The sequence below is a fragment of the Varroa destructor genome, unplaced genomic scaffold, assembly GCF_002443255.2.
Source record: "Varroa destructor unplaced genomic scaffold, Vdes_3.0 BEIS01000005.1, whole genome shotgun sequence".
Lineage (NCBI taxonomy): Eukaryota > Metazoa > Arthropoda > Arachnida > Mesostigmata > Varroidae > Varroa > Varroa destructor.
The window spans coordinates 24548467-24574198 of NW_019211458.1; the positions used below are offsets into that span (position 1 = coordinate 24548467).

The 25732-nt window shown below is 39.5% G+C and overlaps 2 protein-coding genes across 7 annotated transcripts in view; one reads left to right on the plus strand and one right to left on the minus strand.

The window, feature by feature from the left end:
- On the plus strand, positions 1 to 23782 carry RecQ4 (RecQ4 helicase). 4 transcript variants are annotated; one of them, XM_086989962.1, is made up of 25 exons: positions 1 to 280; positions 839 to 954; positions 1237 to 1461; positions 1722 to 1953; positions 2294 to 2475; positions 3048 to 3330; positions 3659 to 3878; positions 4082 to 4298; positions 4469 to 4650; positions 5036 to 5266; positions 5658 to 5755; positions 6001 to 6348; positions 6851 to 7086; positions 7365 to 7526; positions 8690 to 8866; positions 9086 to 9213; positions 9459 to 9656; positions 9947 to 10084; positions 10278 to 10441; positions 10700 to 10815; positions 11195 to 11414; positions 11628 to 11807; positions 11968 to 12080; positions 12408 to 12648; positions 20621 to 23782. In XM_086989962.1, the coding sequence occupies exons 1-25, from the start codon at positions 154 to 156 to the stop codon at positions 20662 to 20664; spliced, it is 4578 nt and encodes a 1525-aa protein (XP_086846088.1). In that variant the 5' UTR covers positions 1 to 153; the 3' UTR covers positions 20665 to 23782. The 4 variants fall into 4 exon arrangements, with proteins under 4 accessions (XP_086846088.1, XP_086846087.1, XP_022664641.2 ...); XM_086989961.1 differs by having other exon boundaries at positions 2303 to 2475; positions 5658 to 5809; XM_022808906.2 differs by having other exon boundaries at positions 2 to 280; positions 5658 to 5809.
- The window catches only part of LOC111251148 (uncharacterized), a 19031-nt gene continuing 8943 nt past the window's right edge, over positions 15645 to 25732 (minus strand). For all 3 annotated transcript variants that reach the window (XM_022807472.2, XM_022807471.2, XM_022807470.2), the window contains 3 exons: positions 24728 to 24942; positions 24131 to 24329; positions 15645 to 22516 (listed from right to left, as the gene is read on the minus strand). In XM_022807472.2, the coding sequence (XP_022663207.1) occupies positions 20841 to 22516; positions 24131 to 24329; positions 24728 to 24942 (2090 nt within the window). In that variant the 3' untranslated portion in view covers positions 15645 to 20840. The remainder of the gene's footprint in view (positions 22517 to 24130; positions 24330 to 24727; positions 24943 to 25732) is intronic.

A 25732-nucleotide genomic window follows, 5' to 3' on the forward strand; every position in this document is an offset into this window, starting at 1 on the left:
CGAAGCCCTCTCTTGGTATTGCGTGGAGGCACATAGATCTCTTTCTGGGACACACACACTTGTCAATTCTGGAGAAACAGTGTTTTATGATATTCATTTTAGCTCATAACGTGAGTGTAATTCGGAATTTGTGTATGCAAACAGTTGCTAATTATGGATCTTGATAAACAGCTACTTGGGGCAAAGGTGAAGATCAAGACATGGGAGAAACAATTTATAAGGCTCAATCTTCGAGTTCCTGAGTCGGCGGACATAAAAACAGCTCCGGCCGATATTCGAGGTAAAAACCAGCGTGGCTTTATTTTATCAAATATAAAAGTATTAGAAGTATTTGTTGGACTGCTCTTAACTGGTAGATACTGAAATACACCCGGCAAAGCGCGCGTGATTTTAGCTGCTTTATTCTGCTTATACTTTGATGTTTCTAAAAAAAAGCTGTAGAGTTAAATTTATTCTGTAATTTACTGCCGATATAATATGCAGAAGTATTAAATATGTTTGTTGTTAAGCTTTCAGTTAACCTCATAGCTCATAGTCAAAAAATCTAGTTTTCGAACTATACATATCTCTAAGAAAACGTATGTAATTTTAGTGTGCTAAAGTATCTACGTTTATTGCATTCGAGACACAATTAAAACAAGGACCATAAAAACAAAAAGTTGTTTTAAACGTAAAAAAAAATGTTTTAAAGTAAGAAAGCTTCTAAACTTCACACAATGTTATGACGCGACAAAATTACAGTTAAAATATTAGAATATAGCTAGTAAATGGATCTAATTATTTGCTCTTGATTGTATTGATCTTAATTTGCATTCTTTCTTCTCGGTTTCATCGCCAGCCGCGTATGTGGCGTATTTCAGATATAAAAAGCGTCAATCCGAAGCGGATGTTGCCCAACGGCAAAGTAGTGATGACAGCGCTGAAGTTTGGGGTGAACACTTCAATGTCAAACATGTAGGAAACCCGTTAATAGAACCAGTTAATTAAATGTTCAAGTAACAGTTAGTCTAGTAAATAGTTACTAACAAATAACTATTTAGGTATTTCGTGCACGCAAACAGTAGACTGATTTGAGCTCGTTTACAGTATTACATTTTACTATTACGAAAGTAGATATATAATTAATCAATGGCTTTTTCTCGTTAAAGCTCCCCGGATCATAAAAGCTTTAAAATTATTTATTGTAACAGCAATGAATGTTTAAATTTCACATATCTAAGTATACATATTTTATAGCGTGAAGCGGGACAAAAAGCTTGGTCGACACAGGAACGGTTTGCCGACAAAATAAAGAAAACGGTATTAAGCGGAAGTCCTCTTTGGCGTAGCGGACTGGGGAAACAAATTCCATCGCTGGCGCCATGTCAAACAGAGAATGAGACCCCAGTGGCTATTGAAATTGTTAAAGAGCGTAAGGTTTCTTGTCATGATGGGAATCCCTCTGCAGCACAACTGGAAACGGTTAGGAGTTAAACTACGAAATTTACTTTATCCATTAACTTGACTAAAAATTATACCGTCCTGAAGAGTACTTTCTTCCTTTCCACAGAAAAGTCCAGCTTTTCTGAGGTAATGGTACAGATCTTTAAATACAGCTGTTTACAGTGATGGTCCGTGATTATATGAACAAGCTATTAAAAATCATAAAATAACTTTGTATTCGAGTACTAACCATAAGGTTATTATTAACTTTTCTTGATGCGCACGTTTCGCTTCTGTAGGGCCATAACTCCGGAGAGAATAATTTAACCGGGCAGTCGGTAGATAAACTTTTGGATCTAGATAACGACCTCTGCGATACTACACAGGCTGCTGACGAAGCGAACGATGCCGATACAAATAGCCCACCATTGAGAGGTATTGGAAGCCCCGTTAAAGCCCAACAATTGATGAAACATCGTGCTGTCTTTCTCAACAGGAATCTCAACGCTGATTGGTTAGAAAGAAACGCAGGTGTGCACAAATTAATGGTGTTTTTTTGATCTTTCACACATATTACATGTTTTTGATATGTACTAATGTTCGTCGTCGTCGTCACTGCCCTCTTCACTCCGTGCTATCGTATGTTGTCCAATTATAGAAAATGGACGCACAAATGTGTGCTGATTGAATGATCTCCATGAATAATAGTATTATTAAGAATAATAAAAAGTTATTTACTATGTATTATTATTTTTTATCTTGATGGTCTAAATGAATAATTTTACTTTGCAAAAGCTTGGTAAATTTACCACTGCTATAGTTATAAACAAAACTGATAACCGACAAGACAGAAAGTTTGTTTTTTTTAAAGATATTTCAGAGGTTTCTAAAAAACAACCGGAGGAAGTAACATCATCGATGAGTCCTTCGGCTGTTCTGGAAACAAAGATGATACCTCAAGCAGGGATCCGTATTAAGCTCAGTCAAATAAAAAACTTCCAAATCGATATAAAGTCAGCTTCAGAGGTGGATGAAGCCATTAAGAATGCCAAGGTACGCGTCGCTGTTAGATCTGTTCGCACGAAACAGTATATGGCTGCTATACGTGTGCGTCCGTTTTTAGAAACGTATTATTGCAAACAGTTATATTGGCATCGTCTCTCAATCTACCTCAATGGCTGGCAAGGTTATCGATCGAAGACTATCCGCCAGAAACGTTACAATAATATGCTATTTACTTAGGAAAAGCTTATTGAGTGCCACCGTCTATTGCAGCAGTTCATCGCTAACCAATGTTTGCTACAGATGTTTACCACACAGGTTTACTAGGAACTTGGTAACAATCAGTTTTTGCATAGACTGCTATGTGTTAGGCATATACTAAGAGAATTTAGACATCTGGTAGAATAGATGCTATGTATTCCAGTAAAAAATGCTGCCCAAAAAGTTATAGGCTACATTATCCTTCTTTTAGAATTCTTTCGCTTTATTATTGATTTTAAACATTTCTAATTAATAAGAATTAGAAACGTTTAAAAAACTTTAATCATTTTTCCATTTATAGTGTATTTTAACATTCTGCTCATTGCATTTTGAGTAAAGTCATATCATCCATATTGCTGCAGAACGCTACAATAGCTGGACACTCCGATGCAGAGCTCGGTGAAACCCTTGAAAAGCAGGAAATTCGGCCAACGGACGACGTAATATCTTTCGAAGATGAGTTCGCACAGCAAATGAAAGGCCGTTCTGATACCGCGAATGTCCGTCGTATGAAGACCCATCATAAATTCAATGCTCAAACCAAACCAGTAGAAGACGCTGTTTTAGACAAGGAAGAAATTGTTATTGATTGGAAGGTCGTCGATCACGACTGGCAAGACGACATCGAGCTTGAAACCGAACATAGTAAGTCGATAACTAAGGTCGATATCAAACTAACATTATATTCAACGCACGAATACCTCTTACAAATAACAACAAAAATAGTCCTTAGTCTTCATGGCGCATTAGTAACTTGTCGAGAGGATAGGATGTGATATAAAAAAAATTAAATGATTATATATTGCATTACACTCTCATGTGTGCTTTGTGTGTATTCCTTTCGATGTATTTGTAAAAGGTGAAACGCCACAGTATGGCATGGTAAATGGTGTGAAAAAAAAACTCTTTTAGCCATTGCGATCTATAGTAGTACAAAAGAAGATTATCGAGTTCATATATCTTATTTTTCCAGCCCCAAAGAGGCAAGGCAGCAGGATAATGGAATCGAGCTTAGAAAATCGCGAGGACAACGGGACGAACGAAGATAACAAACGAAAATTTATTAGTGCAAATTCCCCTGAAAAGCACATAGGAACCCCTGCATCTCGAAATATCTTGGACCCGTTTCAATGGAATGAACAGGAGCGTCGAGATGAGTCCACAAATCAGCCTGTGCGGCAACTTTATCCCAAGTGTGTACGATCTATGATAAAAGTATGCGTATGCGTATGCGTGTGTGTGTGTGTGTGTTTATGTAGAGTTTATGAAATTCATTTGAGCGTGCTTATGTAATTAGTGTGGTTTAGCGCATTTACGTTCCTTCCAGCGTACGGGACTCGCACGAATATATTCGACCATTTTCAAATGTAATCACGTACTGTCGTCTTTATTTTAGAGAAAAAGTTCGCGTAGCAGAAACAGACAAGGCTGATGTTAAGGAACTTCGAAAGAAGGGAGTAAAAGTTCACGCTTTAGCAAAGCGGCAACTGGAAATTAAACCACAGAGAACCAAAACTAAAAAATTACCGCCTGAAACAACCTCTTCAGTAAAAATTGGACGAAAGCGTGCTCGGAATACCAGCGATGATCTTATTGGTCAAAGCGAGGAAGAAGTAGGCCAATCATTTTTTTTTTCATTATCATTCAATAATATCTATATAATATAACAAGTCAATATCCAAATGATTCATCGTCAGAAAAATAGACTAAAGTAGATAGTGTATGTACATAGAGAATGACTTTCTGCGTTTACACACCTGTATACCATTATACTTCTTTTTAGCATGTATGCGCTTTGCAGATTGTTAGGAGGTATACTGGCGCTGAAGGCAGCGAAAATGAAAGTCAGTTGATTGACGGAGCGGTTAAAAGAGCCAAAATGTCAGTGAAGTCACCTGATGACTATGAAGAAGATTGTTCAGGCAGTGTTAGCTCAAAACCCATAAAGATGACTAGCATAGAAAGGTGTGTATGCTTTTTTAGCTCTATTTAGCGTACCACATCTGCAAAAGGAAATCTCTTTAATCTCCTCTATTTCATATTTAAGTATTGTCAGGCTTAAAAACTTATGATCTTAGCCAGCCTGAACAATTTTAAGCCAATTGTGAAGTTGACGCCGATCATCCTGCCACGACTGCATTGTTGACACCTCACATATTAAATGATGAAGGTAGATCTATAACGAGTTTTCCATAGAAAATTTGGAAGTATCCGAAGACATGTCAAGATAAAAAAAAGGGTAATGCATAATAAATAAATTGTACAAATGTATTGCGAACAGAGTAGCTAGCTTGCTTGTAAAGTCAGACCACGATACAACTTCCAGACGTGATATTATTACGTTTTCCAGACGAATGACAAATGGTACATTGAACGAAAACTTCGTTAAAGCCAACCTTCGTAAAAAAACGTACTCGCGGGGTTTGAAAAAGCTCAATTTTAAGAAGTATAAGTTCGAACAATGGAAACAAGCAAAACAGGAAAGTCAGAGCGGATTGTGTAGTTGGGGTGAACCTGATAATGACGTTCGTATGAGCAAAGTGGAGTGCTTCAAATGCGGCGGCTTTGGTCACTGGGCTAGGTAAGTGGTGTTAATACCACCATAGTAATTATCTACGAATTAATCTTCATACAGTAGGGAGCACGAATAACGACTTTATTAAATGTCTAGAAATAGTTAACCTTATAACGCGTACTTAGTTTTCCTTAGCTTTTGTCCTATATAATCAAAGATCCTATTAACCGAATACTTGCTAGCGATAGAAATGGCCATATCACATATCAGCGAGATAGAAATCGCAACTACCATAAAGCACTTGATTCTAATGAATTATGAAATACTCGAGGCGGGAATTCATTAGACATACCGTTTTGAGACAAATGCACAATTTGTTACCGGCTTGAACAGCGAAACACGTTAAGGACGACTAGTGAATCGAATTTATGTTTACTGTTTGCCATCGATAATGAAGGTACTGTGTTTCGAAAGCAACATCTGCTCAGGAGGACAATGAGCCTCCAGAAGAGATTCATATCCCGACGCTCGAAGAAGCTGCAGCTCTTGCGAAAGGTATCCGGAACGCTGAACCAGTACAGCTTACTTCGCCTAAACAAAACCAGCCAAGTACGTCATGACGCTATACCAATGTTAGCTCATGTATAATGAATAGCTTACTAGATTCGGATCATCCTAGCAATGAGATAGATTAGCATTTTTTTAGGGCGGCCCAAGACACTATACGATGTAAAGACAAACATAGTCTTCACAGAGATAGCCTCACACTGATAACTGTGTATCCATTCGATTAATTTTAGCCTCATCAAGAGTCGCCTCTACACAAGGGTCCGCGGTATTACGACTGTGCGTTGCTGAAGCTGCAAAACTTGATTCACATGAATTGTGCTCGTCTGAAGTTAAAAGTAGTCAATTCGAAGTAGACGAAACGGAGGAAGAGATTGAACAAGTGATGTCACAAATTCCTCTTGATTATACGAAGAAAAACGATACCACAGACGGCAAAAACCAAGGCGAGGACGCTCGTTTTAAGACCATTGTACCTCTTGAACCGATCGATGGTTTAGAGGTAAAAAGGTATCTACACGAGCTAGGATTTCAAGAGTTCCGTCCCGGCCAAGAAGCTGTTGTCAACAGGATACTTAAAGGTTTGTAGCTCGTACTAAACAAGCTACGTGGGAACTGAATGCAACAGCAGATGTGCAAATTGTGTTTACTTTGGCAGGATTCGGTAAATCAGACGAATGAGGCGCGCAGTTATCCAATGCAAAAGTACGTTCACCTTAACAACAAAAAGGGTGTACTGTTGATCACTCTATGGTATTTTAAATCAAATGCAGTTAAATTATATATTACGAAATCCCCGACGATTTATATCGTATAGGTAATGTCTTGAAGGTAAGATGTATAAACATGTTTTTTACACGAAGTTTATGATGAATGTTATATGATGTGTATAATATAGGACAAGGGTTAAGAGTTAGACTAACCAGAGGGAAGCCCGTTTACCAACACGCTTGTTGAACGTCTTCTTCCGTGGGCTTCCCAGAACAGTTATGAACAAAAATTGAATTCAGTTCGAATTAATAGAAACACTATAAGATCGTACCTCTTTGCAGTGTAGATCTTATCTTTGCCTTGGTATTTCAGGTCAGTCAACGCTTATGGTGTCTTCAACTGGTTCCGGTAAATCGCTGTGTTATCAGCTGCCAGCGTACATTTACGCGAACAAAATGACTTGTGTCACCCTTGTGGTATCACCGCTAATTTCACTGATGGAAGATCAGGTCACAGGCTTGCCCGGCAAACTGAAGGCTGTGTACCTTCACTCAGGAATCACACCGCAGCAGCGCGAAAAAACAATTGAGCTTATCAAAGAAGGACAGGTTAGTAGTTTTATGTATGTAAATTGTTTTAGAAAATAAATCTTATTTGCCTTGTCAAGATAGTATTTTGAAGATGGTTCTATAATCGTATGTTGTTGCAAAAACTGCTATTTCCTTTACGCTTTTTTGTTGTTATTATGTTCCCCATTTTCAGGTATGATACTAAGAACTTTCGCTAATATGTTACCTCTCGACTATTCATTTGAAAAGCGACCATTGGATTTCTTGCAGGTCTCTATTTTACCAACGCATTTAAGCCGATTATTTGTGCTCTCTAGGTTCATGCGGTCTTGGTTTCGCCAGAAGCTGTTGTTGCTGCTGGCCAAGGCGGTTCTCTTTTGGCAGGTCTTCCACCGATCGCATTCGCCTGCATTGATGAAGCTCATTGCCTCTCTGAATGGTCACACAACTTCCGCCCATCTTACCTTCAACTCCACAAGGTAAATGCGTTATATACATTATTTATAAAATAAAAATGTTCATAAGACAAACGTATATACCTGTCAACAGTACTATTGATAATTGAAAATGTTGGTAACGACCAATAAAGCCAATCTTCATCTGATAGAGGTTTGTAAGGTTTCGTTAATTTAGGAACGTGCTGTTAACTCACAGGCTGTGCTCCTTGCTCAGTGACATGATTTAATTTTGTACTTGATTAAGGTGTGTTAAGTGTTCCTCGTTGATATAAAAGTGAGGATCCTAAAGGGAAGAAAAATAAAATCTTACAAAGTACACGTCTATTGCTAGTACATGGCGCAAACTGATAAGAACAAAAACGATTCGGTTGTTACGGCTGCTGGAGTCACAAAATATCAAACTCCTACGTAGACTAGTACATAGACTCCAGCTAGTGTTAGCCGTTAGAAAAGCCAATGTTCGATTGACAAAAAACGTTTATATGAACGTGCTTGAGATGGATGAAGCGCCACATGTATGTTCATTTTTGATTAATCGTGCAGTTAATCAAAATGTACGCGCATGTACAATAAAGGAAGCAATTTATGCTCATTAACACTAGACAAAATACATACTTTGGTTGAAATACATAATGCTCAATTTGGTCTTACGCAGCAGTAGCATCAAGCGTGCTTACTCTGATGGCTGTCATGCTGAGTCTATCGAAGAAACTCAGCCATCGTAAGGTCTCAGCATATCATACGGCATTACGCCAAATCAATTCTATAGAAACAAACCGAGAAATTTAACAAGCTCGAGAAGAGGCGCAAGCCTTTCAGCGCCGTCTACGGGCACCTTTGGGATGCATAACAGCTCCTGCACTGATGACATACAGACGATTTCTTTTTTTCATGAAATTAGTTAGAGAGTAGTTAGATAGAGTTTCTTAACTTGTTTTATCAAAAGAAGGCCGCAAGTATCATACAATGTTACTCTATTGGAGTACGCAGAAAACAAAGACAAAAGACAAGCCATTTGGACATAAAACCAAAATCGTGAAATGCTACTAGTTTTAGTAATATTACAAAATAATGATTACTTCATAAAGGTGCGTGTTTTTTGACGATGGAGTTAAAATAATTCCGCAACTTACCTGCTACGTTTCACTTTATCATCATTGTTCGAACCGGTCGTAACGACGCAGACGCTTCGTGAGAGACTGGGTGTCCAATGTGTTTTGGCGTTAACGGCTACAGCTACAAGATCCACTTGTAAAGATATCGCTCACCACCTACAAATCGACCAAGATGGAGTTGTCGGTTTGTTTAAGCTACCGGACAACCTCGTGCTCACTGCCTCGAAGGAACTGGATAGAGACAGGGTCAGTTATTACAGCATTGTTGTTATACATGATATATGAGGAAGTTATTATATATATTTTCTTTAACAAAGTGGAATTAACGATCTCGCTGGACTTCACGTCTTCGGATATTTTTCCGTTCTAACTGAACCACCGTCTCATCTGCAGTCATATTTGCAGGATATACCTTCTCTTAAAAGCAACTAGGACAGAACAAAATGAATTTTATATGCATTTCAGGCTCTGATCAATCTATTTAAAAGCGAGCGTTTCTCATCATGCAACTCTATCATCGTTTACACAACTCGAAGAGACGAGACGGAACGATTAGCTGCTCTCATTCGGACGTCGATGCAGGACAAATTAAGGTAACCAAAAAATACATATTTCTTCTTCGTAGTTGGTTCCGTTACGAATTTAAAGCGTCTAGGTTGTAGCCTCATGTATACTTGCTTAAACAAAGGGGTCAACAAAGAGTTCGCGGCTGTGTATTGATATGGCATTGAATTATAAAACCTCGTACATTTTCGAAGGCTAAAATGTGCTGATTTTTTCGCAAATATAATAAAAGAGACTTTTTAGTTTATACTTACGCAGATCTGTTTCTCTACAGAACAAATGAACAATTGGCCAAAATGAAGCGACAGCGAAATAAAGCTCGAGACGTCCTTTGCTGGGATGCTGAGGCATATCACGCGGGACTTACGCCAGCTAAGCGAAAATCTGTTCAAAACAAATTTATGAGAGGCCAAATTCGCGTAGTAGTAGCCACCGTCGCTTTTGGAATGGGCATAGACAAAGCTGATATACGGTAAGCTTCAAAGTTATTACATCTTTCATGTGTGAGAGCAATTCAGGTATGGTAAGATGCACCAGAAAAATAATTTTTTTCTCTACTATTGTTGAGGGTATTTATTCTTGTCGCTGTCGGTGTATAGTAACGGTGAAATAGGACTAAAGACAGATGTATAGTCGTTTTACGCGCGAAAACTTTATTCGGTATATATCGATGTAAGTCGGTGAATGTCTAAGGTGTTGAATGCGTTTCAATTTGTGCAAACTAGGAGACAACCGTAACTATAACTAGCATTTTGTCGACAGGGCGGTTATTCACTATAACATGCCAAAAAGTTTCGAGAATTACGTTCAGGAGGCCGGTCGAGCAGGACGAGATGGGCAACGAAGCGACTGTCATTTGTTCCTCGAGTTCAAAAACGAAGACAGAAACGATATCAAACGGTGCGTAGACCACCAAGAAATGTAAGAATAAATATGTGATCATTCCACAGACAGTACCATTTATAGCTGCTATGTCGCAGGTTTTGACCAAAAATAAAAGTTTTTTTTTAACTTTAGAAAAATGGTAGTATCGAAAATATAGAAGTATCTTATTCCCTTGTTGTATATGTATATTCTCTGCGCCATTTTGCAGACATATATTCGCTGACTCGACGGACCGGTTTGTACTGCGCAAGTTTTTAGAAAAGGTGTTTGAGCCGATGAAGCGCCTTAAGGACGCCATACACAAAATGCCTCACTATGAGGTGGCCCTCAATATTGAACAGATGATCGAGTACTTGGATATGAAAGAAGAAAGTGGGTTTTTATACTGTGATATAGTTTTTGAGCTTTATTTCGAAACTTTTCAAAACATACGTTCATTTCGTTAGCTAATAGGGTTCGAAATTCTGCTTGCTAGGCACTGCGTTTTTTCAGTCACCTAATCGTGGAAAAGCTATTGATACGTTTGACTACACGAATAATTAGAACGCGCACATGTGTGGTGAATGTTGTAATTGCTTATACAAACGTGCGTTATGGTTGTTTATGGTTATAACACACTTTACGTTGCAGACATACTCACTTTGATGTGCTTCCTTGAATCACATCCAAATAAGTTCATTCAGCTAAAACATAGGGTTTATGGAACTGCGACGGTGAAATGCTATGGAGGACCTTCGCAGTTTGCAGTAAGTTATAGAGCACTTAACTGTAATGTCACGTATATTCTAACGGTTGTCTCCTGAGAGCCAGTCAGAGAGCTGGAGGGAGTTTTAAATTAGTTACTAATAAAAACCACATTGACAGTTTCATAAACATAGAAAAACTATTATTACCATTTAAAAAGTTAAGTCAATGAGCTGTAATTATGAGCACAATATGAACAGTAACGGTCCTGCGCTTCCAGTCTGTGCGAAATCGGGGAGTCTAAAAAACAGAGCAATTGCACTAAAACCCCTATTTATTGTACGTGTTTCTGGACATGTGTAGATTAGATTTTATTCGCCGCGCAAGGTAAATATTCGGTAATGGTCTAATATCTGTTCATTTGCTGTCTCAATTCATCAGTCTTTGGTAAAAACGTCTCCAGCACTGGCTGCTGCTTTGGCTTTAAAGAAGAAATTTGGTGAGTTGAAAGATGATGAGAAACCCATGAATACGATGAGTTTTCCAGTGGTTGAAGTGGCCACTTTTATGGGCTGGGACTCAAGGCTGGTCAAAAGAGACCTCAAGAAACTCGAATGGGACGATTCACGAGTTGCCGCAGGTGGCTCATATCGTAAGACAGGTCAGAAGCTAGAGTTTGTTAGATTTCGAAATCTATGACATAGTAATTTTGCTTACTGGTGCCTACCTTTCATCTATCTTGGAGTTAAATTTTGAGCAACCTAATTTCTAAACAAGGTAAGACGTAACAAATTTTGCTCAATTCGTCTCAATCATCCTGAACAGAAAATAAGTTACGGAACGTTTTCCTTTTCCCTTTTTGTGATTCTGGCAGGTGTAATAGTTGAATTTTCTGATATATGCTTCCACCTGTATGTGTCATCCGATTTGGGTAACTTAGACGAGGACGAAGTGCTGGAATATCTTCTCGAACGAATTACAGAACAAGAAAAGTTACAACTTGAAAGGTTGACCAAAGTTTTCAGTGCATTTAAGCACGTTGCTTTTCAGTCAGGTAAGGCATGACCAACTGTGCTTTAACAAATAATATTAAACTATTCGAGTCACTTTCTAATGTAGATATTCATCAAAATGTCTTAGGTATTTTAAGAGATGTATGCACATGCACCCTAAAATATGTAGAAGCGGAAATGACATTCGTGCTTATTGACTAGGGGAGGGAGATGACGAAGTCGATATAGAGCGCAGTAACCGATTAAAATGGATCATTGAGAACTACTTTAACGAGGAACCTCTGGGCATTGAAGTGGATGAAGATTTCAACAAGGTAATTTCCGTTTCGACATAATTTGCAACTAGAACATAATGTAGCACCTGCATACTTGATCATTAGACAATAGATATTCACTTCGCCAATTGTAGATTTGCTTTTGTACACACATTTGTCGAGTCTATTAATTCAAATTTTAGCCGCACCATGCTACAAATTAAAACGAGAAATACTCAACGAGCGTTTAAGATTGAATCAGAAGTTGTCATTTTGGACGCGATTCTTAGGTTTAAATATGTGGTACGTTATGGCTCACATGGTCACACGTACAAAACGTAAATTAGATGGAATTGTTTTTTTCTCTATTTGACAATTTATCTATAGGCAAGTACTGAAGACATAGATGAGGACTACCTTCGAGGAGACATTCGATCACTAATTCACTCTCAGCCTGATCAAACTTTTACCGGTAGAGCCATCGCTCGAATCATGCATGGTATAGCTTCACCGAATTACCCCGCTCAGGTGTGGGGTCGTCTTCGACGAGTCTGGCGTAGTCATCTAGAAGTAGACTTTCAAACGCTCGTACGGATCGCCAATAACGAAATCGTTCGGTGGAGGTCAGGTATTAATAATAGTTAGTCAGCAAATCAATTAGGACCTTCATCCGGATTACAGTGTCTGCTTACTAAAACTACTTGATTTTACACATTGTTTTTTGAACCTATCCTTTCGCTCCAACGATATGATAAAACTAGTTGGTAGTTGTTATTTAACCGAAATACGTAGTGAAGTTCTAAGAAATGTCAATTTTTTTTTAACTGTATTTTTTCAATGCATTGTGATATGCTAATAGATAATTGAAAACAGTGTAGGTACGTATATCGTCCATACGAACCGCACATAATAATATGTGCGTTAATAAAAGATAAAAAAAAATGATAATTTCCTCATATATTTACCTTAGTATGTTTAGTTATAAGATATGATACTGAATTATCGGAACTATGGGTCTGTATACAGTGTATCTGAATGTGTATCTTAGCCAGTTAATGAGTATTTTTAAGCTAAAGTGAAGACGAACAAATTTTATTTTCTTCTCATTGTAGAGTATTTTGTATAAATAAAAATAGAATATTTGTGATGTGATTTTAGAATTTATCTCGAAGAATATGATATAGATCATTTCTAAAACCACATTGGGAGTCCCTGCGTACTCCCAAAGTATTGCTAATAAATGACAACAATAAGCACAATGTGTCTTGTTCTGTGTTTAGCTGGAAATTAACTGCTAGTTCAGGGTTCCACCAGAGAATGATTTGTATGACAAGACTTTTTGATTCCTAGCGCTAAGACTTATTAGACGCAGGTGATGATCAACCTAGAATTGGAAATATATGGTGCAATTATACATTGTGTTGTCTTAAGCGAATATCGGTATCGTCTACATGTAAAAAAACACTTAATATCAAACACAAGATACAAAGAGGACAATCCTTATATTGGCATATGTATACGCTATCTGTTGGCTTAATCTGTAATGATGAGCCAATTAAAAAAATCGTCGAAATGCCAAATTGCTTCAGTGTCCGAAATAACTCTATAACAAAGATTGCAGTGTCTCAAGATAGAACGGTGAAAAAATACCTTCTAATTTATCTTGGACAGAGCTTTTTGCCGCCACACGACGAAACTATCGAACATATTGGATCTATATAGGAACGGTATGGTGCATTTTTAAATGGCACGAGGTCGGCTAAGACATATATTATAAGAATCGTCAGTATTTTCTGATGCACACCTAGAACATCATCTCGCTCGTTCTGATCATATGTAATACCGGTGCACACCGAACTAGCGAAAACGCGACTGAATTGACGAACTTATTATTTTACAGTAGTATGTTGATAGAAAATAATAGGATAAAGCACACGTCTTCTGAGCAAAATCGACGATAGGGCAGATATTTCCATGACGAGCTTCAGCGTACTGAGCTAGACTACCGAAGCCAGCTAAAGACGAATTCGTTGAGATTCTCACACCAGCACCGTGCAAGGCGTTGCTTGATGTTTATAGCTCTGGACGAAGAAATTGTGTGATATTAGCCAATGTTAACATCTAAGTACCATTGATAGTTGTAGCCCTGTTTACTCGGGCTATAGTCAATATAATGTCGAATTTTTCATTGCATCAAGACCCTTGCGTTGCAGTTATTATTATTATTGCAAACAACCTAATACATGGCATATACACAATCAAACTGTTATACATACAGCCGTTTTTCTACCCTTTATGTACCGTTTGACCTGCGAGAATAATCGTTATTTGAAAACGGTCTTTATGTTAATTTTCCGAGCTGGCCACGGTAAATATGTAAGAATGAAGATTTGTTAATGTTATATTGTCTTCATTTGATACACATGATTTGCTGTTTTTCACAATAAAGTGACTGATTTACAAGCAGCTAAGTTAAAGAGATCCGTAGCGCGCTTTTTACAGATGGAAGCGCGTTTACTGCCCTTCGTTTTGCTTCAAATTTAGTAGCCGAGTTCTAGCTTAAACAGCACTGCTGAAGTTCCCCTTTCATTGTGTAAAAGGAACGAGCGCTGCGCGTCCAGCCGAATTGACTTTTGTTTGTTTTTGTAGCGACGGATTTGATGCTTTGTGCATCTCACTGGATGAAAATGACGCCACCCGGACGCTTGGGCAAGTGTCTTTATTGCGTTGGCAACTGGTATAACGCAACGCTTATAAGCTTCACTCATTGTCAGTACTGCCATTATCCATACTGAAAGTACGACATAATTATAGAAGAAGCGCTAAATTTCTATCGCTTCTGGAAGGTGTAGTTGATTCGATTGGAACAATTGCTGCTATAGGAAAGTGCTCATTTTTACTCATAACATCTCTAGCCTTGTTCCCTTTTTCGTTATGAATCCAACCCGTCGATGGCTGCAGTCATGTAATTGATGGTCTTCGTTTTTATACAGATGCATGTGATCAGAACTGGGTGCAGATTTCAAGTGTTACGTTCACGCGAAGACCTAGACTTGAATACGCTGATGTTTTTTCGAAATGAGGCAATCTGCTTTTGTGCGCATCACTTCACGATTAATATATAAAAGAGATAATTTGGCTCGTTTATTTCTTAAAATACCTTTCAGTTATTCAATTTCTTCAATTCAGAACAAAAGAAAAAACATTTTTATTCACAAAATACATGTTACCTAGCAGAACTGGCAATTCAGAACTGGAAAATTTATATTTTAGTTTTATCCTTTGCTACTATAACCGTAATATCCTCAGCCGGACGAAACTGCTTATTCCTCATTTCCTCCTGCATATCGAGCTTGCATAGAAAGTAGAAGCGGGATTTATCGCGTGTAAAAACGCTGATAGATTTTTATTTGAGAACTTGTGGAAACTCATAGAGAGATACGTTGTCTGGGTCAGAGACAAGACTTTAAAACTACACTTTTGGGTCATAAAGCAAAAAACATAAGTCATAACTCAGAGCAAATTAGCACTAGGTTAGAACAGGGCATATAGAGGGTTCCCTAGTAATTATTAGTAGTATAATTATTACTGCTATAATTCTCAATAAATAAAGACAGCCTAATATTTATCTCCTCGGGAGCACGTAATAAATAATTTATTTCCTTCATGTCCAAAGGGCAACAAAGTGAACTCTCACCTCCTTTTATGTCTTCGTTGACTTCATCATAATCTTTGACCTCATCTTTGTTAGCATTTTCATTCGTATTTATTTATTTCTCCAAGCCTACACCTGTAGCTTGACATATTATCCACCTTGAGTTTCCCCGTTGATGTCACTTATGACCCATTATCATCAGATTACCATCTTGCGCTTACTGTAATCTAACGTCAATTGTCTCTCTCTCTCTCTCTTTCTCTCTCTCTCTCTCTCTATGTTGTTGAGCTGGCGTTCTCAACTTCATCTCAACCAGTATTCTATTGAACTTTACCATATCATGCCTTATCTGTCCTTATCGGTATCATTTTCTTGTCTAAGTTTTTTCATCCTGTACCTTCATCATCAGTATCATCATCCAGATCTCGTTCCAAGAAGCCTAAAGTTGTCCTATATTATTTCCTTGAGATAATAATAGTCCATTTAATTTTTTCGGAAAGTCCTTGCTCGGTACAAGTTGTCTGCGTGTCATCTTAATTTTTTATGTGGTTTTGTTGCTTATCGTCATTATTAGCGTTATTATCGACTATATTATAATTATATCATTTATTCTTATCGTTATTAATAATATTATAATTATTATTACTACTATATCCGATCTTACTCAGCTTTCCTCTTTTGCTTTGTTCTTATCAACTAGTTTTCAAGTCTATTTACAACGCTGTCTCTATCCTCGGCGATCTATTTCGACCGCTATTCTCGCTTCGTTTGCATGATGCATATATATTTATCTCATTGTATTAATTGTTTCGTGACCTAAAGCAGTTATCTATGTCGTTCCCTTCCTTGTTTTGAATCAAGATTTCATTTTTTCATCCATTCTCTCATCACTCCGTAGGAGACAACTCAGATCGGGTCAGCAACGCTTTTTGCCGTTACGTATTCAGGTTTGCCCCGTAATCCATGTGGTATACACATTTATGGGCACAGATGGTCTTTTAAATAAACACCCCTTTTCCCTTCGATACACTTACTGCATATATTTATTAAATGTGCAAGAGGTGCCCTTCTCTTATGAAATTTTGCGGTCTATTCTGAGGTGGCTCATCTCTTCCGCTTATATTAGTTGCCCGTATATTCGTACTATAATAATTCGTCTAAGTCACATATCAACCATAGGGTCATCGGCTATCCCTAGTTTGTGGAAACTCTATATAGCATTCCAACCGACGGCTGACCCGCTGCCCGTCAATTGTCATCAATCGCCGACACAATGTCCGTTCATTCTATCGGAATTTTACTCTGCATGAGTTCCTGGATCGCCCCTTGGCGGTTCCATCCCTGATCCCCGCAAACCCCCACAATATAACCGTGCACTACTATTTCATTTCGTTCATCTTGTTTTACATGTAATAGTTTTTATATGTATTGTCTCTATTAGCATTATATGTATTATTATTTATTTAATTCTAGAGTTTTATTCACTAAAGTGCGTCGTAATAGTGATATATAATATTATTATAGTAACTATTCTCGTTATAGTAATCATAATTATCATTGGGCAGCATCGTCCTCGTCGTCATTATTGGAAGCAAACGCATTTCTCGTCAGCTCAGTCTCGATGTCCAATTGGCCTTTTTCCCTATTTCGTCCTTGCTTTCTCGCGCGCTTCTTGTTTTTATTTTTCATATTTATTTTCGTGTACCTTTCCGCAGCTGGGCTATATAGGTTCCATCTCTACCCATGCTTTTCTCTCGTATCATGCCACCTACGTCGTATAATTGGACTATTTTAGCCTTGCGTTCAATGGTTGGGTAACTCCTAGGGCGAAGCTGTTCTCTACTAGTTTTCGTATGTCGCATTGTTGCGTATCAGCTACATGTCACTAAATCATCATAGACAAGCTTGATCTGTTCATTTTGCATGCTTCTGTTGCGCTTCTTATTAGTGAGTCATATTTACATTTTGTACACTTATCCAGCACAATGACATCCCATAGACGATAAGGTAAACGTCTGACTGAATATGCGAGCGTGGCGAGCAGCATTACGTTTGTTCTGTCTGCTTGCAGTATATAGCTTTGCGTACAATGTATACGCGACAGTTGCGATACAGTTGTGGTATTTGCTGTTCTGCCGTAATTGACAACAGATAAGTCAACCGTTTAACTACAGGCCACGAGCGACAACGACCAGAATGCCAAACGCACAGACGTCTATAACGCGGAAAGCGGTAATAGATCCTTTGCTATGTCGTGCACACATCGTGAATTGTGAAAGAAGAAGAAGAAAGATTATGGTCGACTCGTATAGCGCGTAGGGTTTAGAAAAGGTCCAATAATGTTATTAGATAGAATTATAGATATAAGAAGTTATTCGGAGTGGAACTGCAAGAAACTTTGGGTGATTGCACTGGCTATGCAACTTGCAAACGGCGAACGTAGATTTCATTGAGTTCTTAAAGGCGATTTGCGATTGTTGGTGAGGCATAAATTTGCGTGTTTTACGTGTAGTACTTTAGTCGTAAGGAATTACTTCAGACGACTGGCTTCCTACACGAAACCTCGTTATCGGGCCGCAAATGTTGGCCATCAGAGCCCAAGGCGTTCGTTCGATCATCAATAGCGACGCAGCGTTAGGAATCATGCAATTTGATTTAGATATAGTTGGTAATAAATAAGGTTCTATATACGTGGAAGCAACAAATATCAGAAGTTAACGACAAGCTCCGAACAAAAGTAACAGAAAATATAGTGTTATTATTTAAATATATATAACTCAACATTATCCGTTTCACATAAAACTATAAGGCAGCAATTTGTATTTGGTTTACTTTGTTGTTGCGAAGATCTGTATGCTATTGTCTTGATTTCATTAGAAGCAAGTCGCGTTCAATAACAGGTCAGCGAAGGCAGTTCTAGATTTGACTAGTAATTTCAGGTCTGCTTCACTTTAGTAAGACCAGTAGAAAATAGGAAACTATTTTCTTGCTTTTAGACATACGTAAATGCTTCAAAATAGCCCTAAACCCTGATTACATAAAATAGCTGCCGGAGAAACGGAACCTCCTAGCCAAAATTTAAAAAGGGACTCGACTATAATTGCACACTGCAAAGCATTTTGCCACATTCACCTTGACTATTACTCAAGTTATTACTCATTATTAAGTAAGTGCTTGAATACTGTTTAACCATTAATCTCAATAAAATCGTCTAGCATTGCAGAGTGGAAGATGTCTAAATCAGTACTTCATACAAATGCTGCCCTTAAGCGATTTCTTCGACGTGTGCTTACTCAAATATCTTCTAAGTTAGATTTATATGTATAAATCTAACTTATATATATAAGCTTGGTAAGTTGGATTATGCGAATGCATGCCTTAGCCGTCATCGTGACATCTATTGCACCTCGCAAGAAAGAACTAGAAATCAAGCTCAATGACGGCAAACCCTTTTGCTGCCCTATTAGGTCTAGAGGATCCTGAATCCAACTTTGGCAATCATTCGAATTTGATGGAACCTCTTTCGAATTGAATCCTCTAGGATTTTCTCTTCTTCTTGTGGACTACCGACACAACCTGCGGCGACACTTATTTAGGATCAAATACTAAAAGAATATTTCAAAACATTTATGTGATTAGTGTCTAGCAGACAGCGTTTGTAATCTACTAAATGATCCCAACTAAGGCTCTAACAGAAGAGAATCATACTCACCACCTTATATATATATATATATATATATATATATATATATATATATATCTTACGTTAGTACGTAGAAGTTATCGAACGCATACAGAACCAGCCTTCTTAGTCATTGGGCATTATCGGCTCGTTTTGCACATGTTTGCTGCTAATGAATAGTATGTAATAATTATTAATATGTTAGTACAATCAGCATAATTGCTATTATACCCGAATTATTGCGCTTTTCGCGTTTTCTTATAGATACGGTTGTCATAATCATCTTACTGCTGCTACTGAAGAATCAATCAATGGTAAATCTTTAAATAAACCCGCTGAGAATACCGCAGTTCGAGAACACCTCGCCTGTAGATACCACTATCAATCAGGTCAATACTTGTTCTGAAATCATTTACTTGACGTGTGACGCACGTTCAGGTCGCTCCTTCACCGAAACCTGTAGTTCGTGCCTAGTTAACCTATTCATTCGCTTGCGGCTTCTGCATCATCATTACTCACTGCGACTAATAAAAGCTCTTTGATGTGTCTCTCGAGTATCGATTTATCGATGAATGGGGGTCTCTCGTTGTTGACACTCTTAAGACAATCTCGGCCATACCTGCCTTCTATCTCATCATCTATGTTGGGGACGATTGCCCTCCCCTATTCGATCGGCTGGTCCTTTCTTCGCTCAGTATTCGCAACCGATTCATCCATCTGTTCCTTCTTTCTTTTCATCCGCCTGCATTCTGTTTCCTACTTCTTTGCATCGAGTACATTTTATCCGACACCTGCACGTTTGGTGCCGTTCTGCATTGCGTTCACAGACATGCTTTATGTTTACCGCACTTTTTCACAGCGACGATTTGCTGCCGGCGTTTCGTTCTAATACATCTTTCTGTACGTATTCCGTTCTTGGCCCTGGTGACTCAATAATGGGACTGTACTCTAACTGGGTTCGCGGTCAGGGACTTACCATATATTGAGTCATAGGTATAAATCGGCCACCATAGCACTTCTTCCCTTTCCTGCCATACATATGTGTCAATATACATACAATGAATGCTCCGTTTTGCGAGTTGCTGGTGCTGTTCCAGTGAGAAGGAACGATGACTAAAGTGGGTAAAAAAGGGGAAGGGTGCGCGTGTTTTTCTGCTTAATTAACTATCGCAAATAGTTAAATGACAATAGTCGTAGCACATGTAACGAGTGACTCGTACGCCCGCGTAGCCATTAATGCCTATTCCCTTTCGGTGTTTTCAGTTATTTATTCCCCGCCTTCCTCGATCGCAGTTACAGGCTACTAGAAGAACGGACCAAGAGAGGACTGGCTACTTCCAAACAACAGATTAAGAGTGGCAGGTTTTTCCTGCACGTGATTAGATCTAGTTTCCCTTGAGTGACTTTTCAGGCAGTTGAGGTCGTTCATGCTCTGTTCAATCGAAGGGGTGGTAACAGTATCCGTGGGGCTTTGTTATTGTTGCTACTGCTGCTGGTCTTTGTTTTGTTTAGGGCCGTCCTCTATGTCCTCGTCAACTTCTTCGTAGGTATATTCACCACTACTGTCATCATTATCATCGTCATTATTAATGACGACATAACGGATTACGACATTCGGCTTCAGGTTGGACGGCGCATGGGCACTCTGTTTCCTCTCCAGAGAGCGCGCAATTTTAGCTTCCTCCTGTTTGCTCAGCATGGTAGGACTTTTCTTTAGGGGAGAAGGGACGCACACCGTGTGCACTGACGATGTCTGGGAACCAGTAACAGCCATGACCATTGTCTTTGCAGCCGATTGTTTCACTTCTGCTGGCGGTTGAGACATGAGATTCTGAGGGGCTTCGCCGGTTACAATCTGCTTCGTCGGAAATTGAGAACGTGTTGGTTGTGCAGCAATAGTTGATGACACTAACGTTGACCTGGGTAAGTCGTTGTGATCCGAGGAAGCTTCAGACCTATTGTTGTTGTCGTTTTGATCTTCATCATCATCATTGTTGTCGTGGCGACTGTCTCTGTTTACTCCAACCACGCAATCACCATCATCACTTGCTTCGTCGCCATCACGTTCCCGTTCGCCATTTTCGCCGTGTTCCTCGTCGTCTGACTCATAGTGTACGTCCGAACTTTCGGTAGCCTTCTCGTTGGCGCCATTCCACGTTGATGGAGATGCCTGATTTTTGTTTAGCTGCCGACCATCTTGTCCCTCTCCATCCTGATCATCTGTGTCAGATGCAGTTTTCCCTTCTGGTGATTCGTCGCCTTCCGCGTCAGCCTCTTCACTCTCTTTTGGACCCGTTTGATCTTCTGCTTCCTCCTCCTCCTCCTCATCATCATCATCATCATCGTTATTCTTATCATTTTCACTATTTCCGTCTTCTTTGGAGCTGGGTCCCTCTCCAGCCCCGGGCTGCGTTATCGTGATCACACGTTGAACTACGTTCAATGGCGATACAAACGGCCTCCTATTTGCATCGTCATCTTCGACTTCGTCATCATCCCCCTTGGAATTTTCCGATTCGTCGGCGATTTCGTTTTGATCTTCTACTGCATCACTGTTACCCTCTTCCTGTTCTCGTTCTTCGCCTATTTCGTCCTCATATTCGACTTCATCGCTTTCGGCGTTATCTTCTCTGGCGACGAAGTCTATACTCGACTCGTGAGGCGTGACGACGAACCTTGATGAAGGGTGTGCTACAATTGCCTGTCCGTTGTTTGCGCTAGAAGTTTTCTTGGTGCTTGCGGAATCAGCAGGAAACGAAAACGCCTGCGGTGTTAGAGCGGTTCGCACTTCGACGACATTACGATGCTCTCGGTCAAATCCAGTGGAACACGGTTTTTGCTGCAGCTTCTCCGCTAATGGCATGTCTACGTATTCCTCGTCGTCATCGTCATCTGAGTCCTCGTCACATTCCTCCTCGCCCTCACTTCCTCCACCCTCGACAAAGTACCCGTTCATGCGGACGTCGCTGTGCGACATGACCCGCTCTAACTGCTGCATTCGCGGAAGGCGGACATTCGAATCAAAAACGAGAACTCGCTGCGCTTGCACCTGATCCGCTCCCGCGCCTCGGTCATCCTCGTCCTCACTAGAACCGGAGCCATCAGAGCCAAGGTCATTTGTCAAGGTCACTAGGCGACAAGGGACGATAACGCCGCCGCCTGAAACAGCGGAAAAGAGGAAACAACGGTGCAACAGGAAAAATATGTCAGAGAAGAGAAAGCAAATTGTAGGAGACATACACGTCTAGGCGATATAAGGTTTATTGATATTACAGAATATATAGATAATATTTGGTTAAATGGCTAAAAATTGTTATGACGCTGCGCTGCCAAGAAATGGGTCACACGCCTTAAGGCGAAGTGGCCACACATATATACATAAACAATCAATACAGTCATACCATGTGTTCTTTAATTTAGCCGTATTCAAGCAGCTGGCTCCTAGCACAGTATAGTATGTGGTTTCAAGTTAAAGTTGAAGTTTCTCACAGATAAAAACGTTGAATAAGTATTAGAAAAATACAAAATAATATATAATATAGTATAAATATGTTGCAGTATTAATAATGATGTTATTAAGGACAGAGACAATGTTAAGAGTGGACGAGTGTTAAGGACACATTACCTTGCCGGCACACAACTATTAGGTGGAGGATTGCCCGGAGGCGGTGTAGGTACGGCCTGAGCGACCAAAGCGGCCTGGTCAGCTCTCACACAGCCCACCGATACGGTGCCGTACTGATGATGGTGATTTGTACTCGATGTGAGACTTGGCTCGAACAGATTAGCCTCTTGTAAGAGTTCCCTTGAGACGCCAGCCACTACCGACAGGGGGCGCTGTCTCACCCCTGTAAGCATCAATCACCGCCACCATTGCCAATGCCAATGTTCCAGTGAGTGTCCCGACCTAACCCCAGTTTGTCTTCTTGGGAGAAGCCAAGCGTCTGATCGATCCGACGAGCAAGAGTCTCAAGAAAAGGGGTATGCAACGAGCCAGTTTAATAATCATTATGGCGTTAAAGCCAAACTCACGGGCCACTAATGATCAACACTTCGAAATCAGCAATTAAAAGCAAAATACGATATAGAAAATAAGTTTCGATCGAAAGCACCGTGGTATATCAAAAATTCTCAGTAGAAGAGCCAGCAAATGGACTTCCGAGAACGAGCCGTAGGAATCCCTCTAGGGTCGTTTGTTCGAGAGAAGATCCATATTTGTTTCAAAATAATGGAGAATGCAAGATGTATTGAAAAAGGAAGGCTACACAAGGGTATGTCAGTCACGGAATGAACAGGATACAGCTTGCGGGTATGTGTCATATTGAATGCTATTGGTTACAACCGCCACTTCAAAGAAACCATCATTGTGTTAATTTAGGGCGTCTGCAATAATAATCATAATAAATGTAACATTTATCGTTTTGACTTCTCTTTCCTCTTACTAATTGTTATTATCTTTCAATTGTATGCAATGACTTATTGTTATAATTCGGAATTCGCTTTAAAGTAGCGGTTATTCCCATAGTTTTCCTAAAAGTGTTATCACGTACACAAAAGCCGAATTCACGTTTCGCTATGCTGTTAGAGTCGATGCATAAGGAAGTACAGTTTAAAGCATTATAAGGTGAAAGGAATGAAATTCAGCCAGACGCAAGTAGCGAGACAAAAGCAAGCAAAATTAAACATATAAGAAGGGTATGAAAAACCCATTTAGGAAATTATGCATAAGTCTACCAATCTAAACTTTGCAGCTCATCGTTGTCCAGTACTTACTTGAAGGCAGGGGCGGCGTCGACTGCTGTGTAGTGGAAGCCTCTTCGATGGGGCCACTTCCAACGCTGGGAAAGACTGGCACACACATCGGTACCTGTAGGATACCGATTCCGCCTGACCAGGATCCACGATTGGCACTTGGATCTTGGCCGTTGGCCAGACGACCTACTGAGCCGCTTCGAAGACCTCGATCGTCATCCTGAGTAACGTCCACATATACAAAATTAATCGGGGAACGCTTTTAAAAGTATCAAGAATTAGTATCAAGGGGTTATGAAAACGAAACGTAAAGCACATTTTAAATAGATCAATGTGTTTCTCATAACTGAATCCAAGCAGACTTCTCCTTTTAGCAAAATTGAGGTTTTTTTCAATAATAGATAAATACAAATGAAGAGAGCAACTATTAACATCATCAAGCAACTTTCTACAATTAGTGAGTTACACATAGTCACAGCTTAATTCATTTCAGTTTTATCTCGACAATCTTTCTTATATATTGTTACACCACTGACGTATGTTCCATCACTGGATAACTACGTTGTTATAGCAGCAGCAACAAGAATAGCCATATTGCATGATATTTATATATGTTACCTGGAATTCTGGGTCTCGTTCAACCATCGACTGTGGTCTCCTTCGCTGGTGATTAGGGGTTCCCCCAGCGGCGTGAGTGTGTTGATGTTGCTGTTGTCGATGCCTGATTTGAACAGGTGAGTCTAACTTAACAGGAATGCGAGACGGCTTCGTGGCTGAAGTCGATGAACTTACTTGTTGACCGCTACCGACTTCGCAGTTACGGCGCAGCGCGCCTATGACACGGTTATGAGGAAGACCGGCAGTCACAACATATCATTGATGTTAGAGAGGTTTTCTTCTCGACTTGGATGTTTCTAGGTTAAAACGCACCACAGCACACACTGACTGATTCATAATTAATCCGAGCTATTAAAAGGATGATGTGTATATCCATTTTTTAGCTGTGTGAACGCGAGTGTAAGTGCGTGTGACACTTGTGATTCTTTTTTGTCGGACACTCGTAGTTTACGAGCCCGAAGCCTTAACAAGCAAGGGTTGTTAGGTACACGTGGCCGAAATTAAAGTGCAGAATTAAACTCTCCAAATTTTGGTAACGTTGCGCAGAACTAATGGAATGGATAACTGAGACTATTAATGGCTCAGACAGTTAAAGCTAAAGTGTTTACAGTAATGCAGATAAGCCACATCGTCTATGGTACGTTAACTTGCACACCTTAAATAATCAAGAAATAATCAGTATAGTGTTACACATTTAAGTGTTGTTCGTGTCTATTGTTCGAGATACGCCGTACTCAATTTAAACGTTACATTCTATTTCACACGCAACGAGGGCATTGCATTGCCCGGAAGCCAATAATGTAAGAATCGTAGGAATCTCAACCAGGTTCTTTACCGCAGATCACCCGTTTCATTCCGCGACTCATAAGCTGACAAAGAGATGCTGAAGCGAACTTTCAAAGTAGGTAAGCAAAAATAGAGGGAGGCAGTACAGTCAGGTGGGTAGATGGCAAAGCCGTACACAACAACATGTATGGAGGACGTAGACAGTGGAGACGGAGTAGC